The sequence below is a fragment of the Enhydra lutris genome, unplaced genomic scaffold (genome assembly GCF_002288905.1).
Source record: "Enhydra lutris kenyoni isolate GAN:26980312 unplaced genomic scaffold, ASM228890v2 scaffoldscaffold12, whole genome shotgun sequence".
Taxonomy (NCBI): Eukaryota; Metazoa; Chordata; class Mammalia; order Carnivora; family Mustelidae; genus Enhydra; species Enhydra lutris.
Genome location: NW_019154096.1, coordinates 23,844,257 through 23,860,519, shown reverse-complemented (window position 1 = coordinate 23,860,519; position 16,263 = coordinate 23,844,257). Strand labels below are relative to the sequence as shown.

At 51.3% G+C, this 16,263-nt stretch overlaps 1 protein-coding gene across 2 annotated transcripts in view; it reads right to left on the bottom strand.

The window, feature by feature from the left end:
- Positions 1-16,263, bottom strand: part of LOC111144796 (hexokinase 1) — a 62,746-nt gene that overhangs the window by 22,741 nt on the left and 23,742 nt on the right. Inside the window, exons 3-7 of one of the 2 annotated variants that reach the window (XM_022499266.1) lie at positions 10,346-10,494; positions 5,618-5,737; positions 2,514-2,609; positions 1,822-1,921; positions 1,535-1,718 (exon numbers count right to left, since the gene is read on the bottom strand). In XM_022499266.1, coding sequence (XP_022354974.1) covers positions 1,535-1,718; positions 1,822-1,921; positions 2,514-2,609; positions 5,618-5,737; positions 10,346-10,494 — 649 coding nt within the window. The remainder of the gene's footprint in view (positions 1-1,534; positions 1,719-1,821; positions 1,922-2,513; positions 2,610-5,617; positions 5,738-10,345; positions 10,495-16,263) is intronic. The other variant, XM_022499267.1, reaches the window with a different exon arrangement.

Sequence of the window (16,263 nt, the reverse complement as noted above, 5' to 3'; positions counted from 1 at the left end):
GGGCTATAGTTCAGCCCCTTAGAAAAATTCAGAAATAATTCAAAATGGATGGCAGTGAAATCCAGGTTTCCACCCAAGCCACAGGGGATCCCCCCCCAGGGGCCAGGACAGACGGGCCTGGGTCATATCTGTCAGTTTTCCCAGGTAACTGTCCTGCTCCACTGAGAAGGCAGCAGTCCCCTGCCCTTCTGATTAAGGGCATGACGGTCACTACAGCTGCAAAATGTCTTATCTAAAACCCCTGGGGTCACATATGCTTGCAAATGTGGAAGCGAGAGGGTTTTAGAGATGTAACATGCTGCATATGTACATATTACAGAATATCCCCCAGAGGTCCCTGCGACAGCAGGGCCATCGAGTAGAGCTGCGGCTCTCCCATGAACAGATGAGTAGATGAACAGATTGGGGGAAAAAAACACCTTTGGCTATCAGAGCTTTGACACTGGCATCCTTTATCCCAAGCTGGTACCCCAGTCTCTGGATACAAAGTAGATGTTCAACACTGGGTCTAAGAACTTGGCACTCTCTAACAAACCCAGGTTACTTGCCACAGCCATTCCCGGTGGAGGGGGGCTGGCCATTTACACGATGCCATTAGCTCGGGTGGAAAGCCCCATCATCCAGCCCGGGGTGAGGAGATTTTGGGGGGATGGGCTTCAAAACGACAAATGAACTCCCATGTCTCTCTGGCACAAGATAAGGACTCGTAGCCAAGAGAGTCAACGCGCTGACAGCACCTGACCCCAGGGCAAGGCAGCTGGCAGGGCCGGCAGAGAGAGCCAGCAGTCCACCGGCATCACAGAGAAATAGGAGCACGCACTGCAGGAACCAAATAGCTCAAATCAAGAAATGCCACGCCGCCCTGAATGACATCACTCACACCTCTGCAGCTGAGAGCTCTCCGAGGCCAAAAAGAACCGGCCCAGTAAGTCTGATGCTCGGTTACCAACACTGACCCATCTGCCCATACGTAACATGGGGGAAGTTTCTCCATGCTCTGGGCTCCCTAAGGTCTGTATGACTCCAAAGGTTTGCCCCCACTCCTCTGCAGGACAGATGTTCAAATGTGGGACACTCCTCCCCCACTAGCTCTAAGTGCGGGACAGGAAGGGGGTCCTCGGTACCCTCGGAACCCAGCGCAAGGCGCTCAGGACGCTCACTCCCCTGCTCGGCGGCCACCCTGCCTGCCGCGGGGCCTCGCTTCCCCCCAGAAGCAGTGTGAGTGACTTACAGGGTGCACAAGGGGTTTGAAACCCTAGTTCTATACTAACGCTTCTGTGCTCTTCATCTTCAGAACTTTTTACCAGGACACAATTACAGCGTAATTCAACAAAGAGAAAATCATTCAAAACATGATTTTTAAAGCTGCAGACGCTACAACCGCGTATCTAGCCAAAGGAATGAAGGATTGTGCAGATTTGATCGGCTTCGGCTTTGTGATCACCTGCCTTTCCGCCCCCTCATCTCAACCCCTAACTCTGCCTAAGTATCCCCAAGGTCACGCACACAACTGGGCAGAAAAGGTGGGACTCACAGCTGCTTCCCGGGGTTGAGAGAGCCACGGTCGATCTCCCGGTCGAACTCGGTACGGATGTCCTCCAGAGACCCGTCGTCCCCGAAGGCCCCCCACTCCGTGTTGATACACATCCTCCCCTCGTCGCCTTCTACTAGGTCGATGTGCCTCAGTTCCTCCATGTAGCAGGCATTGGTGCCAGTGCCTTGGACAGAAAGAGGGACCAGATCAGGAGCTGCGAGAGTGGGCTGCCTGTGCCTTCGGGAAATGCTGGCTGAGGGCGGGCATGAAGAAAGGGGTGACGTTACCGATGATGAGGCCGACTTCACACTGCTGGTCATCGTAGCCACAGGTCATCATGGTCCCCACCGTGTCATTCACCACGGCCACAATGTTGGCGTCGTAGTCCTGGGGACACAGAATGGGGCTGTCACTGTCCACTCACATGGGAGCAGAGATCACTGACCTCCAAGAGGGCACGGCCAGTGAGCCCCCGTGTTCGGAGCCAGCACTGCTCCTGCAGTGGGGTGTGCTGCTGCTCGTGACTGCTGGACCCCAGACCAACCGGATGAGAGTGCAGTGATTCCGGCATCAGAAACTGCACGGTCACCTTCGTTACCTGGATTAAGACTATCTTCCAAGCAGAGCCATAGCCCTCCGCAAACCACGCGCTACAGCCCCGTGCTGATGGCCCTTGTTCCAGCCACGCAGGCGCCCCCCGCCTGTGTCAGCTGCCTCTGCACAGCCCAGCACTCCAGTCAGAAGGAGGCAGCTCCCGCCCCGGGGCTCAGGATCTCCATGCAGCGCTTCTGGGAACCCCGCTTTGAACCACCCTGACCTTCCGGGCTGTGGACTCTCCCTGTTCATCTGCCTGTGTCTTCAGGACACCTAGCGTGATGCCTCTGGCCATGCCCAACTGCCCCCAGGAAGGGCCTCGTCTGTTCTCCCCACACCGCCCCACCTCCACACAGCTGGGACAGGTGGCCCCAAGAAGAGTTACCCCGCGCTTCTTGATGGCTTTGTTAAGCAGCTTCACCACATCCATTCCCTCCACTCCGCTCGCTTTAAATTTCTTTGTCCAGGTGATCAGGATGCCCTGTGAAGGAGAGCCGGTGGGGGTTGGATGAGGGCTGGGAGTCCTGCAGAACCCCCAGGTCCCTGGGGAGGCTGCTCGAGGGCCATGAGAAAGCAGAGGCCCAGAGAGGACAGGCGGCTCCCTCCAGATCACAGCGGGTAACCATAGAGCCAGACTCCGTCCCATCTCCTGTCCACCCACTGGCAGGACAGATTTCTCTGGGGGATGCCACGGAAAGAAACCGTGCGGCACACGCTAGAATCCAGCGTGCAAATCTGCCTGGATGTCAATTACACAGCCAGACTTCAAGTAAAAAGAGAACAAGAGAAATCCTGTTACTACCTGATCCCCGCTCTATGCTGGCAAGCCAAAGCCCAGCTCCCACAGCCCGGAGGGAAGATAGGCAGAGCCAAATGGGGAAGAGAAACAACATGTCAGGAGAATTCTTGGCTACTGAACTTCTAAAGCCAGGTGCTAGAGATTTAAGGATAATACCCAGCGCATATGACTTATGCCTCTTCCCCCAATTTTGGAATTTAACCCCCATTTGTAAGCAGCAACTCCACTAATGGGTCCAATAAGCCCCATTTCTGTTTGTGTATTAATAGAGACTTATCAAAAAGACTAGACAGCCAATGGTCACTCACTTGAGAATCGGGAAGGGTAGGAATTTTAGTCTTTGCTTTACATCTTTATATTATCTATATAAATAGCATTATATAATTGCTTTTGTATTTTTTTTTAATCAAAGAGTGAAAAAAATAAATGTTATACTTGACTATTTTCTCTCTGAGTGGAGAAATTTACCCACACGTGCGGCAGGGTGGGAAAGAGCTGTGGTTCAGGCCCCGTGGGCCTCTGAGAGTGCCACAAGGGTGGGTGCTTGCCCACACGCAGCCCGCCCCCACTCACAGTGAAAGCCACACAGAACGGGGCGGTGCTTAGGAGACGTGGTTCTCTGTGGCTCTTTGTTCAGCAGCAGCCTGCTCCTAAGCCAGGCATTCCAGAAACCCCTAGACCCTGTGTTCTTCCCCTCAACCCCAATCCCCAAAAGCCTCAGAGAGTATGTTGTAGAAAGAATATGGAGCTGGAAGTCAGGAGACCAGTCCCATTCTCACACCTCTGCCCACATCCTTGTGAGCAGCTCCCTGGATTCCTCTGAGGGTCACTTTGCTCATCTGGGGAATAAGGCAGCTGGTTTAGATCTGGAGAATCCAGAAGGTTCCAGGCAGCCCTGAAGAGTGTGCATAGCATCCGCCCCGCCCATGGATAATTAGTCTCACCGGCTTCCCAGCAGGCAGTGCAATCCAGCCTAGGAAGCCCTCCTCGGATGGGGGTCAAGACCTGGGAGGGGGGGCCCTCTCACCCCTCTGCTCACAAAGCCCCTCTAGCAGACACATCTGCCCTGCCCTGGGGAGCTCTCCTGCCTCTGAGGATATTCTCTCCCCCTTCTGCAATGCCTTCCTCCCCAGAAGATGGCAGCTTCTGTGGGGCAGGCCCCATCTGCTCCCTGTCCTCTCCCAGGGTCTAGCCCGGCTGTACGGGGATGGCACCTAGGCAGTGTCCCTGAAGACGGAGCTAGGTCGAGCAATCTCTGCCCCTCTTTTCCCAGGGAGATATGATTATCATGTCTCCGCTCTCAGAAGCCAAGGAAAACTTAGTACCAAGAACAGGCCTTGAGAAAGGTTCAGGAAGACACCATGGAGGCCAAAGTGATCCGAACACCTTGGAGGTGTTGCAAGCCAGACACCAGAGAGTCTGGACAGGCCACGGCAGTCCTAATGGGGACAGGGACAGCAGTGTCCCAGAGGTCTTCAATGGGGGGAGGGGGAAGGAACGGGTGACAGGAATGTCTGGGATTGTGGTCCTAGGTCTGCCATTAATAAGCCCTGTGACCTTGGGAGGTCTGGTTCTCCAACTGGGCACTGATTGGTTTGCCCTACTGAGCCCTCAAGCCCCCTCCTGCTCCAACATGATGTGATGACACAAATGGCACAGACAGAAGGGCTCCGAGGGCATGAAGCAGTGGCCAAGACAGGGCGCTTACCCTACCGATAAAGACATACAGGGCAGCTGCCCAAAAGCGTGGAGGGGGCCATATGCACCGACGCTACTTTCCTGCAGGGAAGCAGACTGGTTAGGAGCACTGGCCCGGGAGCCAAACCGCCCAGAGTGAGTCTGGGCTCTGCTGCTTCCCGGATGGGTGATCCTGGGCAGGTTCCTGACCCCTGCCAGCCTCAGTGTCCTCATCTGTAAACTGGGAATCACAAGCATGTCATGCATGGGCGTGTTTGAAGATACCATGTTCGCTGTGAGGTGCGCGTTCGAACAGAGAGCCTGGCACCTGACGGCTCCTCAGTAACATGAACTCCCAGGGTCCCTATTATGAGAGGCTTGTTCACAGGTCACTGTGTGTGTGTTTTCTGTCTCTCATGTCGCATCTACTCATTCTGTCTCCGTGCTGTCCAAGGCACAGCGGTGCCCTGGGGTTCGTCTGAGTCCCTCCCTGCTGAGCAGGTGAATGAATCAACAATGACCCACAACACCATGGGCACGAGGACCCAGACGGAGGTAACAAAGGGCCTCTCTGGGGATGGAGCTGCTCATGTGTGAAGCTTTGGACATAAGCTGCTCAGGTGCAGCCTGGGCACCCAAGACATGGGGTCCTGACCAGACTCCCCATTCCCGGGACAGCCTCAAGGTAAACTCCACATTGCACAACCCTGACAAAAGGTTTGCCCACCTCTCACCACTTTCACCAAACCTACTGTCTTTTCTTTCACTTGCTTGGATTTTATAAATGTCCCCACCTACCTCGTCTCCAGAAATATGGAAATCCCTTAAGTAATTGAAAGACAAACACAGTAACATGATCTCACGTTAATTCCTACAAATGTTTCTTGAGAAATACAAGATAGGCACGCCATGTGTCCAGCAGAGCAAAAGGAAGAAAGAGTTGGGAAAGGGGGCTCATTGACTTTTCCGCTCTGGGGCTTCTGCGGGGCCTGCCAAGCCCAGAGTGTGCTTACCTCGTCTATTCTGGACTGCCGACAAGGGAAGGAAAATGTGAATCCCACAGGTAATTTCTTGTCCTTGATTTTTTTTTTCTCCATGAAGTCTCCCAGGCACTCAGCCACATGATCAAAAAGCTGGAGGAAGCACAAGAGAGCTGTAAGGAGGGAGAGAGGGGAGCCCACATTTGGGGGAAAAATGTGAACAATTCCCTCTGCACACACAGAAAAGAGCACGGCCACACCGGCTGCCCATCCCCGCGGCACCCTGCAGCACCGCACAGCACCCGCAGCACCCCACAGCACCCCACAGCCCTACCAGGAAAGCCAGGCCGGGTGTGAATGCTAGAAAGTGTCCCTTAGAGACTTCCCTGCAAGATGGACAGTGTAGGAAGCCATTCAATCCTTCCATCAGAACTAGCCACTGGGTGCTGAGGAAATTTTAAAGTAATAGAAAATCCCCCCAGCCCTCCATAACAGCGGGGCAGTGGGTCTCTATCATCCCAGGGGTGGCGTGGTGTCTGGCCCCTTCTCTGGATCTTTATCTCTATCTACCTCGGTCTGTGCAAATTCCAAAAATTCTATGGGCCGTTCAAGAGCCTCTAGCCCACTGGCATGATTTCACAATCTTCAGACTGTCCTATTTTTACTTTTTACTGAAGTCGGATATGCACGCACAGAAAAGTGCACACAGCCAAAGCACAGCGTTCACTGGCTTCTCCCCAGCCCACCTGCCTGTGTCGCCAGCACCCGCGACGAGAAACTCAGCTCTGCCAATGCCCAGACTCTTCCCTCGAGCCCCCTGTGGTCACTGCCACCACCTAACCCCACATGGGCGCGCGGCGGTCACTGTGACGTCTAGCGCTCTGGATTCGCTCTGCCAACTGTCTACTACGCATAAATGCAAGGAGGGTGCACTCTTCAGTGTCCACCTTCTCTCCCTCCACATTACGTGTGGGAGAAACATCGACACTGTCGTGTGCCTGTAAACTAGTCATTCTTGTTGCATTCAGTGGATTTCAATTTAAATTCGCCTGCTCCGTGACCCATTGCCTGGGATATGCATATACATCTTAGGAGCCACTAGAAAGAGCACACAACATGATTTCCCTAGGCTCTGCACGAATACCGTCAATGATGGAAGGCTCACCACCTCTAAGGCAACCTTTTTGGATCTCTCTAATACCTCCCCTCATCTCTAAAATGTATCCAGAACTGAATATAATGTTGCATAATGTGTTCTGAACACAGGAGAGCTTAGTTCAACTAAGACTCTCCCTTTTCCTTGGCTCTATACCTCTTAATGTAATCAAAGCATATATATGCTCTTTTGGCAATCAAGCCAGTTTAGGTAACCCTGTCTTTTTCACATGGCTGTCGTAACACTAGACCTCCCTTATGTATGGGACTGACAAAGCCACGGAGCTTCCAGAAGGCCAGAAGAAGGCAGTGTTGGCAGGGCCAATCACATGGTCACAGAAAGCAATCCTAGCCCATGTTCCCAGACAAGGCTCTCTTCCTGGAAAGCTTTCCTTGCGGGGATATTCTCAAGAGGGGGCCGGAAGTCACTGTTCCTATCCCCAACTTTCCTCAGAGGCTTCTGACCCAGCTCTACAGTCTGAATTTCCTGTGGGGGTAAAGGAAAACCCGCCAATTTTAATTTAAGAGCCTCTGTCCCTGAATCACCACTACTCAGACTGTGGCTGCAGCCAGTGACTCTGACTAAAAAGACACATGACCACCTTCCCTGGAGGAGCCCGGCTAAGTCTCTGGCGACCTACATTTCTAAGTCACATAAACCCATTACTGAGTCCGTCAGCGAGCTCCAGGTCATCTGCTCTCTCAAGCCCCATGCCCCGCTGTGACCCTCCCAAGAGATGGCCTCTGGGGCAGGAGGAGGGTGGAAGGAAGGCCCAGGCAGGAAGAAGCAGGGAGACGGCAGGCTTCAGAAACGGATTCCCATGGATGAGGCGCTGTAGCGCTCCCAGATCCAAGCCAAACACAGCTACCCCGCAGCGCTCTGTTAAGAAGGAAATGCCCACAGCCCGGGAGCTCCCAGCATGCCCAAAGAGACCGGAAGCCACCACCACACGAACCTAAGCCTGTGACCGGCCAGGGAGGGAAGCTAGCCCTCCTCGCTGGGCTCAAAATTCTTGTGTCTAAAAAGTATGATTTTTTTCTTTCCAAACAATGTAATCATTATTGTTAAAACCCCCAGAGAGTCAGTTTCTCCTCACTGAAAAGGGTAAAAATGATGAAAACAAAAATTTAAATATTATTCAAAATTTCCCAAACTAAATAAGTGATTTTTCAGAAGGCTGCACAGATGCCTCCAAGATTATTAAAGCTGAAAGATGAACTGAACTTTTGGGGGTAGCGTGTGTGTGTGTGTGTGTAAGGGGGCGGGGAGAAGAAAAATATAAAGCAAATAGTGAACGGTTGGGGAATGTGGATGAGGGTATATATGGGAGGCTCTTGGTGCTTATCTTAAAACTTTTCCATAAGTTTAATATCATTCCAAATAAAAGGTTTAAAAATCTATTTAAAATTCCTGCATGTTCCAGAAGATGAGACCACCACCCCGTGAATTCAGGGCTGTTCAGTCTGAGTCTCTGCTGCTTCACAGGCACGTGGGGCCCTTGGCCTCCTGCCAGATTCTACAGGTCCGTCAGAAAAATGGCCTCTGATACTTATGTCTAACCTCAAACCAAACTTCTGAAGCAGAGTTTCCTGTCTCATCCCTATTTTCAACTGTCAACCCTCTTCCTCAGCCCCTGGACTCTCCTCCACAGCCCTCACATTTCCTCACCAACCAAAAGATTTAAAGACAAAAAGACAAGACCCAGGCTCAGAGTGGTCCACATTGCTGAAACCCTAACAACCAGGCCCAGACTACGTGGGTGCAACTCCCAGCTCCACCAAGTCTGAGCCGTGTGACCCAGCAGGCGGTTGCTGAACATCTGCGCCTCTGTCTTCTCATCTGTAAAATGGGACGGACAACGAGCTGAGGGAGCACACAGAGCTCCGTGAAGTACTGCGATAATAACACAACACAGTTACCCTTATCGCCATCCTCGCCTTTTCTTTGCAGACTGCTTGAAAGGGGAAGGGGCAAAAGCAGATAGCAGGAAACAGTGACCCTGGAGCTGAGAAGATGGGGACAGAGGCTGGGACAGAGGAGGTCACAGGGGCGCAGGAAGTAGTCGTCACTGTGGAAGTGAATATACAGCCAGGTGGGCCCCTGTTGGGGGCACCCCCTTAATTTACAGACCCTGCTCCTAAAAGGTGAAGCCAAAGTATATAGGACCATCTCAGCACGGGGGACAGTCCTGAGGGCGAAGGCAGCAAGGTGGCTCAACCCAAGGCCAGTGGGAATAGACAGTGACAGGTCAGTACTCGCTGTCAGATGGAAAGAGCAGGCTGCCACCTGGAGGCTGCTGGTCACTTGCGAGGACAAGGCAGCAGCCGCCGGGCTGGACTGGGAGATCCAGCAGCTGGCAGGCCTCGCGCACCATCGGACAGATGGGCCGGTTTCTGCAGCCCAGCAGTGCGGGGATAAGCAGGGGAACCTCCAGGCAGGGCCATCCAATGAGTGACGCACTCATCTGTGCTGGAGACAGTGTCCTCTTCAATGCTGCCTGCGACCCGGTCGGAAAAGCTCTGAACCCAAGCCCCCAGGAGCACACGAAAGGCTAGGATTAGCTCTTTTCTCTCAGAACAGAAAAAAACAAAAAAAACAAAAACCAACAAACAAACAACAAAAAAAACAACAACAAAAAAAACCCACAGAACCAGCAGAGCCGGCAGAGCGCTGGCTCCGGACCCCACCCACATTAACTTAGAAACAAAGTAGAGTCAAGAGGAGAAGGCTCCTGGGGCTCATCTCAAAGTCCAGCTCAGAACAAACGAGTTTTCTGGAGAACTTAGTCATGAACCTTTACGGGAACACACCCTTCCTAAAGCAAACAGTTGGCAAGCTCTGAATACATATCCTGGGCAGGAGCCATGACTCGGGAGGCGAGCTCCAGACCAGAGGGGCCGCAGCAGCTATGGGAGGGCGGGAGGAGCAAACCCCACGCGTGGCGGGCTAACAGCACACAGGCTAACTGGAAGCCATGATCTGGAAGCGAGGGCCCCACCGCTCACCACAGCCAGAGAGATGGGGAAGGGCAACAGGCCCTTCCGAACGTGCCCGCAGCCCCTTGGCCAGCTCTGGAAGACAGCCCTCCCGGGGGTGCCCCAGCAAGGAGATGGGCCTCAGGTATCAGATGTGAGGGAAGGAGGTGGTGCCTTTCTGAACCAAGGACTCTCAGCAGGCTATTCAATCCGGTAGCCAGGAGCCCCTAACCAGCCCTGGGGCCATGAGCTCAAATTGCTGTGGCCCCACAAGGTGACATGAGGCCTGGGCCCCAAATGAGGTGGGTGAGGAGGCCAACAACCTAGAAGAGCTGCTTTCACCCAGGCGCTCTGCGAAACCTGCCCCAGGGAGCCAACCCCAGGATCCTTAGGAAATGAATACATTTACCCACAGAGCTGCCGGGCGCCCTCTTCCCGGGGCCCCCCTCCCACCTGCCAATTTTCCCAGACGGTGGGCTCTCTTTCAGTGGTCACACCCTTCCACCCAGCAGCCCCTCTCCGCGTGAATCTATGAGGGACTCCTTCCAGGGGCTCAGACACCAGAGCTTGGGGGCAGGTTCCCAGAGGCAGGAGCCCACTGGGGCCGATCAGAAGGGCACAGGGACCCACCTGGCTTCCGCTGCCGTGCACGATGTTCTCCGGGGTGTCATAAATCTCGGACTCCATGTGAACATTCTGGTTTTGCTCATGATTCACTTGCACCCTCAGAATTCGAAAGGAAGACCCACCAAGATCCAGGGCAATGAAATCTCCCTTTTCTGTTTAGGGAGACAACAGGGATCACATCAGGGTCACATGTGACAGGAAGGCCCCATACTCTGCCCGCCTCTTGACAGGGTCCAGCTGGCCTGCCTCCCTCATGCAAACCTCACCCAACCACTGCCTACCTGGAAAACAGGCCAGGGAAACCTCCCCAGCCTGGCACGTGTAGGCCAGCTCCAAGCAGGGGAAGGTGAGGACCAAATTCCATTCAGAGGCCCATCCGGGCTTTCTCTAAGGCCCAACCCCTTCCCCCAGACAGCACCATTAGCCATAAGATAAAAAGAGCATTTCAACTCCAAGAACACCCCATACCTGAGGTCAGTCCCATGCCTTGAGTTCCTAACACACCCCCACTCACTCCCCCTGGGAAGAGGGATGGGGGTTAAATTGTGGTAAAATCTACATAACATAAAATTCACCACTGGAACCACCTTTAAGCAGTGATAAGTACAATGTTGTGCCTGCATCACCACCACAATCCATCTCCAGAACTTTTCCCTAGAAAACTCTAGAACCATTCCCTGCTCCTCCCCTAACCCCTGGTCACTGCCTCTCGCCTTGCTGTCACCACGGATGTGCCTCATCAGGATGCCTGATTCCAGGAGTGGAATCACACAATACTTGGCCTTGTGTGTCTGGCTTCCCTCACTTTGCATAATGTCTCAAAGTTCATTTTGTAGCCTGTGTCAGAGTGTCCCATTTCCTGAAGGTGGCTGGTATGAGTTACATGCGGGTACAGAATTCACTGTATGTTGTTACCTCGCTGCCTATCCATCCAGACACCTGCCGGGGAACACCCATGTTGTCTCTACCCAGGGAAGGCTTGTAACAGAAGTCTCTCTTGGTCACGTAGGAGGAAACGGCCTGACATGGTTGCAGCCCTCAGGTCTGATGTGGGCCCTGACGGAGGCATGCCTCAGTGGGACACGGATGATGGCACCGTACGCAACCCAGGGCCACCAGATGTCAGCAAGGAAGGTGGCCGTGGGAAGGGTCCAAACCATCAAGCCACCATCTAACATTCCTTACCCTCTTTCTCACTGGTAATTCTCACATGCTTCCAGAAACATGGCGAAAATCTGTGACTTTTACTACTGATGTAACATCCTCAACTGACCCAGTGGGTATCGGGCCAGGGGTGACAGCACCCCCTGCCACCCAGAGCCCCGATAGTCCCCAAAGTCCCCAATCCTACAGCAGCATAGACATGTCTGCTTGGGATCTCATCTTCCTAGGGAAGCATCTTTAACACTGTTTTTCGATAACAGCATCATTAAGATCTAAAGCACCAGATAAGTCACCCCCTTGAAGTGTGCAATTCCACAGTTTGTCGCATCGTCCGTGATGCCACCAGGGCCGCAGACCAGTTTTAGAGTGCTTTCATCACCTCCAAAAAGAAGTCCTGGACTTTTTTTTTTTTTTTAAGATTTTATTTATTTATTTGACAGAGATCACAGGTAGGCAGAGAGGAAGGCAGAGAGAGAGAGGAGGAAGCAGGCTCCCCTGCCGAGCAGAGAGCCCGACGTGGGGTTCGATCCCAGGACACTGGGATTATGACCTAAGCCGAAGGCAGAGAGAGGCTTTAACCACTGAGCCACCCAGGCGCCCCAGTCCTGGACTTTTTAACTGTCTCCCTCTCAAGCAAGCATCCTCTTCTCCCCCCTGCCCTAAGCAACCATTAATCTGCTCTCCCGTCTCCACAGCTGTGTCCATTCTGGACCGTCTGTATGAGTGGCATCACACGGCATGTGGCCGCCCGTGGCCAGCGTCCTGGTATAGCATGGGTCAGTACATCATCTCGTATGGCCAAATAATAGCCCACTGCATTTACGCATTTGTCTGCGGATGGAATATCTGGGTGGTTTCTCCCTCTGGCTGTCAAGAATAACACTGCAATGGGTATTTCTGCAGAAGTTCGTGTGTGCCCTGTTTCTATTTCTCTTGGGTATATACCTAGAAATAGGACTGCTGTCCAGGGGTAACTCACACTGAACTTTCTGAGGACCCGTCATCAGTGTCTGAGCAGCCGTTCCGTTGTCCATCCCACCCGTGATACGAAAAGGTTCCAATCTTCCACATCCTCAATTCTCATCACCATCTTACTTTAGTTTGGTTCACATTTCTCTGGCTAATGACAATGAGCACCTTTTCATGTGTCTCTTGGCCGTTTTTTTACCTTCTTTGGCGAAATGTCTATTAGATTCCCAGCTTGTTTTAAAAATTGGGTTGTCTTTGGAGTGTTGAGTTGTAAGAGACCTTCATGTCCTAGACCTAAGTCCCTATCAGATATAGGACTTATAAATATTTTCTCTCGTTCTGTGGATTGGCTTTCCGCTTTCTTGATGGTGACTTTTAAAGCATGAAAGTGTTCCATTTTGATGAAGTACAATGTATCCGTTGTTTTCCTTTGTTGTCTGTGCCTTTGGGGCCATTATCTTAGAGGCCATTGCCAAATCCAGGGTCACAGAGATCCTCACCTACGTTTCCTGCCAGGTGTTTTATAGTTTTAGCTCTTACATGTCAGTGTTTGATCCCTTCTGAGTTGATTTTTCTTTATGGTGTGAGGTAGGGGTCCAACCTAGTTCGTTTATGTGTGGATATCCAGTTATCCCAGTACATTTGCTGCAAGACTGCTCTTTCCTTTATTGAACAGTCCTGGCACCTTTGTCAAAAATCAAGTGACCATACAGGTATGGGTTTCTGAACTCTCAATTCTCCCCACCTCCCCCAATTTTGATATATCATTGATACCCTGAACTCTCAATTCTGATCCATGGCCATCCTTATGCCAGTACCACAGTGTCTTGATTAATGTTACTTTGTAATAAAATTTGAAACGAGGAAGTGAAAGTGTTCTAACTTTGTTCTTCTTTTTCAAGATTGTTTTGGTGTTTCTGGGTCTCTTGAGCTTTCTTCTTCTCAATTTTTAAGGTAATGGTTAGGAAGAATAAAAAAGCCTTTCTTTTGTAAATCTTGTATTTGATTCCACCACCTTGTCAGCTCTGACACACGGCTCTATTTCTGGAACTCAGAATGGTGTTTGATATACAGTGAGGGTGGTAAGGAATCAATGAACAAACGAAAGAATTCTCTGAGTGAATCTTCCCCATTCTTAACCTCGCTCTCAAGTTCCTTGAGGGAAAAAACCACAACCTGGGCTTGTTTGCATCCTACCCATGGCACCCAGGAAAGATCAGCAAATGCTCCCCGGATGCTTGGTTATAGAGGCTGGTGACCCAATCATTCACCCACTCAAGGTAGCCCTGCTCATTGGTCATTAAGCACAGAGCAGTGACACTGCTGGCCGGTTGGCTTCTTAACTTACAGCTTTGTTGAGAAATTATTCATATAGCATACAACTCATTCATCTTATTTTTTTTAAGGTTCTTATTTTAATTCGTTTGTTACAATTCATCCATTTTAGTGTAGAACCCAGTGGTTTTCTAGTGTATTTACAGAGTTGCACAACCATCACCACTACCTAATTGTAGGACGTTTTCGGCATCCCAGATAGACACTCGGTACCCATGAGCCGTCACTCCCCACTTCCTGGCAACCCCTCTAATCCACCAACAATCACAAATCTACTATGTGTCTCTCTAGATCTTCCTACTCTGGACATTTCGTGTCAATGGACGCATTCAAGAGCTAGTCTATTGTGGATGGCTTCTTTCAATTTCTATAGCTGATGTTTTCAAGTTTTGTATATGTGGTGGTATGTGTCAGTACCGCATCCATTTCTGGGACCAAATTATATCCCATTGTATGAATATTACAACATGATGCCACTGGTTTTAAATTGCTTCTATGGTCCAAAGGAAACAGACCAAGGGAGAATGCCAAGAAGCAGGTGTCACAGATCGTTAGGAAACTCTGACCCTGACTTCGTGGGGTGTTCAAATCTATTTAGAGGGCTTTTTTGTTTATTTGGGTTTGTTTTTTTTTTTTAAGATTTTATTTTTAAGTAATCCCTACACCCGGTGTAGGGCTCAAACTCACAGCCCCGAAATCAAGAGTCGCATGCTCTACTGACTGGGCCCGCCAGGCACCATGGTTTAGAGTTTTCTTAGGGTTCCCATCAGAACCCTAATCCCCATGGTGCTCAATTTAAAAACTGAATTTGGTACAAGGCTGCTCCTCCTCTCAGGAAGACGAATTACTAGAATATCAAAAGCCTTTATTTTACCGTCAACCAACATTCACGGAGCCTCCGTGCATTCCAGCTGCTAAGTCCTTCAGATGCATCATTTTATTTTTAACTCCCTCGACCCTATGGGGTAGGTACCACTGTGATCCCCATTTTATAGGTGAGCAAGTAAAGGCTGGGAGGGATCAGACGACTAGACCAAGCTCACAATCTAAGTGGCAGAGCCAGAATGTGAACCCAAAGTTCAGAGTCATTACCATGATTCCAACTGCCTGCTGGACAGTCATGGACATGGGCCCCCAGAGGTTGCCGTGGACTGACACTCCGGCACCACCTGAATGGCCGCCTTTCTGGGGTTCCTCAACATCAGTGACCCCTCGCGGCTTTTGGGTTCGTTCTGCCTCATTCTCCAGTGAAGACAACGCACACTCAGTGCGGTAAACAATTCCAACCCATTTGCGCAGATGAACGAGCACAAAGGCAAACACTGTGCTAGCATGAACTTATGGGTGCTTTTTGCTTTGTTTCAACATTTTTTATTGCTTTAATGTTTAAATAAACATTTATTTATTTCCTGTTATACACTGACTTTACATCGTAACTTAAAAAAAAAAATAGCATGACCCATTTTTCGGTTGCTAGCCTGGTCCAAAGTCTCATTTCCAGTTGAATCAATGGTCTTAAGTGAAAGCAGCTTCTTATGCTCAGGGGCCAGGTGTCTGTGGCGGGGGGGGGGGGGAGCTCGTGGTTAGTGGGGTCAGTGGCAAATCAGATCAGGTGAGAGCTTTCAGATCCTGCTGCGGGAAGGAGTCAGGTTTCAGGCAGCACCTCCACGGAACCCAGACCTGAAGTTTTTCAAGCAGGAAAAGTGCAGATGACCTCAGCTGCCAATAACCAGAAGACTGTGGCCTTTAGGTACACGGGGTGGGCCCCACTTCCGCAACCCTGCGAAGACCGGTGCTCCATGCCAGCCTCCCACTGTGGTCTGTCCGCTCCAGCTCTCCCCTGCTCTTCTCAACAAGCACAGGTCAACAGGGTCCCAAGAAGTTCGAGTCAGACATGGCAACCAGAAAAGGCGACCTTGAGATGTCAGGAAAACACTAAACACTGGACACTCCCCACACCTGGAAGTGGGAGTTGACCATTTGAGGAGGGCCTTTCCCAGAAGGCTGTTTACATGGGGTCATGGTCAAGCCCAGCACGGTTCCTGGTCCCTCCCTAAGCGGTGGCCCTTTTTCCAGGCCATGTTTGTGACTGCCCAGAGAAATGGCACCTCCTTCTGTAAATCACATTTGCAGCTTGGGAGATGGGGGACAAATATCAACTCATCTTCCTGGTTTCCGGAGAAGGAAGCTCAACCAATCCAGCTGAACAACCTGCTCCTGGTCACACCTATAGTGGCGCCACAGCCCCTCCCTTTTCTTAGTTGCCCACGCCCACGTACTTGCAAATACTGTAATACTCATTATCTTCTAGGGTAAGTGACTTATCTTCCTCAGCTGGATGATAAGCAACTTGAAGGTGAGGGCAATGTAACACGCTTACTTCCTCCCCCTCCACCCCCACTCCCCAAGGCTCACGCAAGGCAGGGAATCAGTGTTGGCTGCTAGTTTGAAAG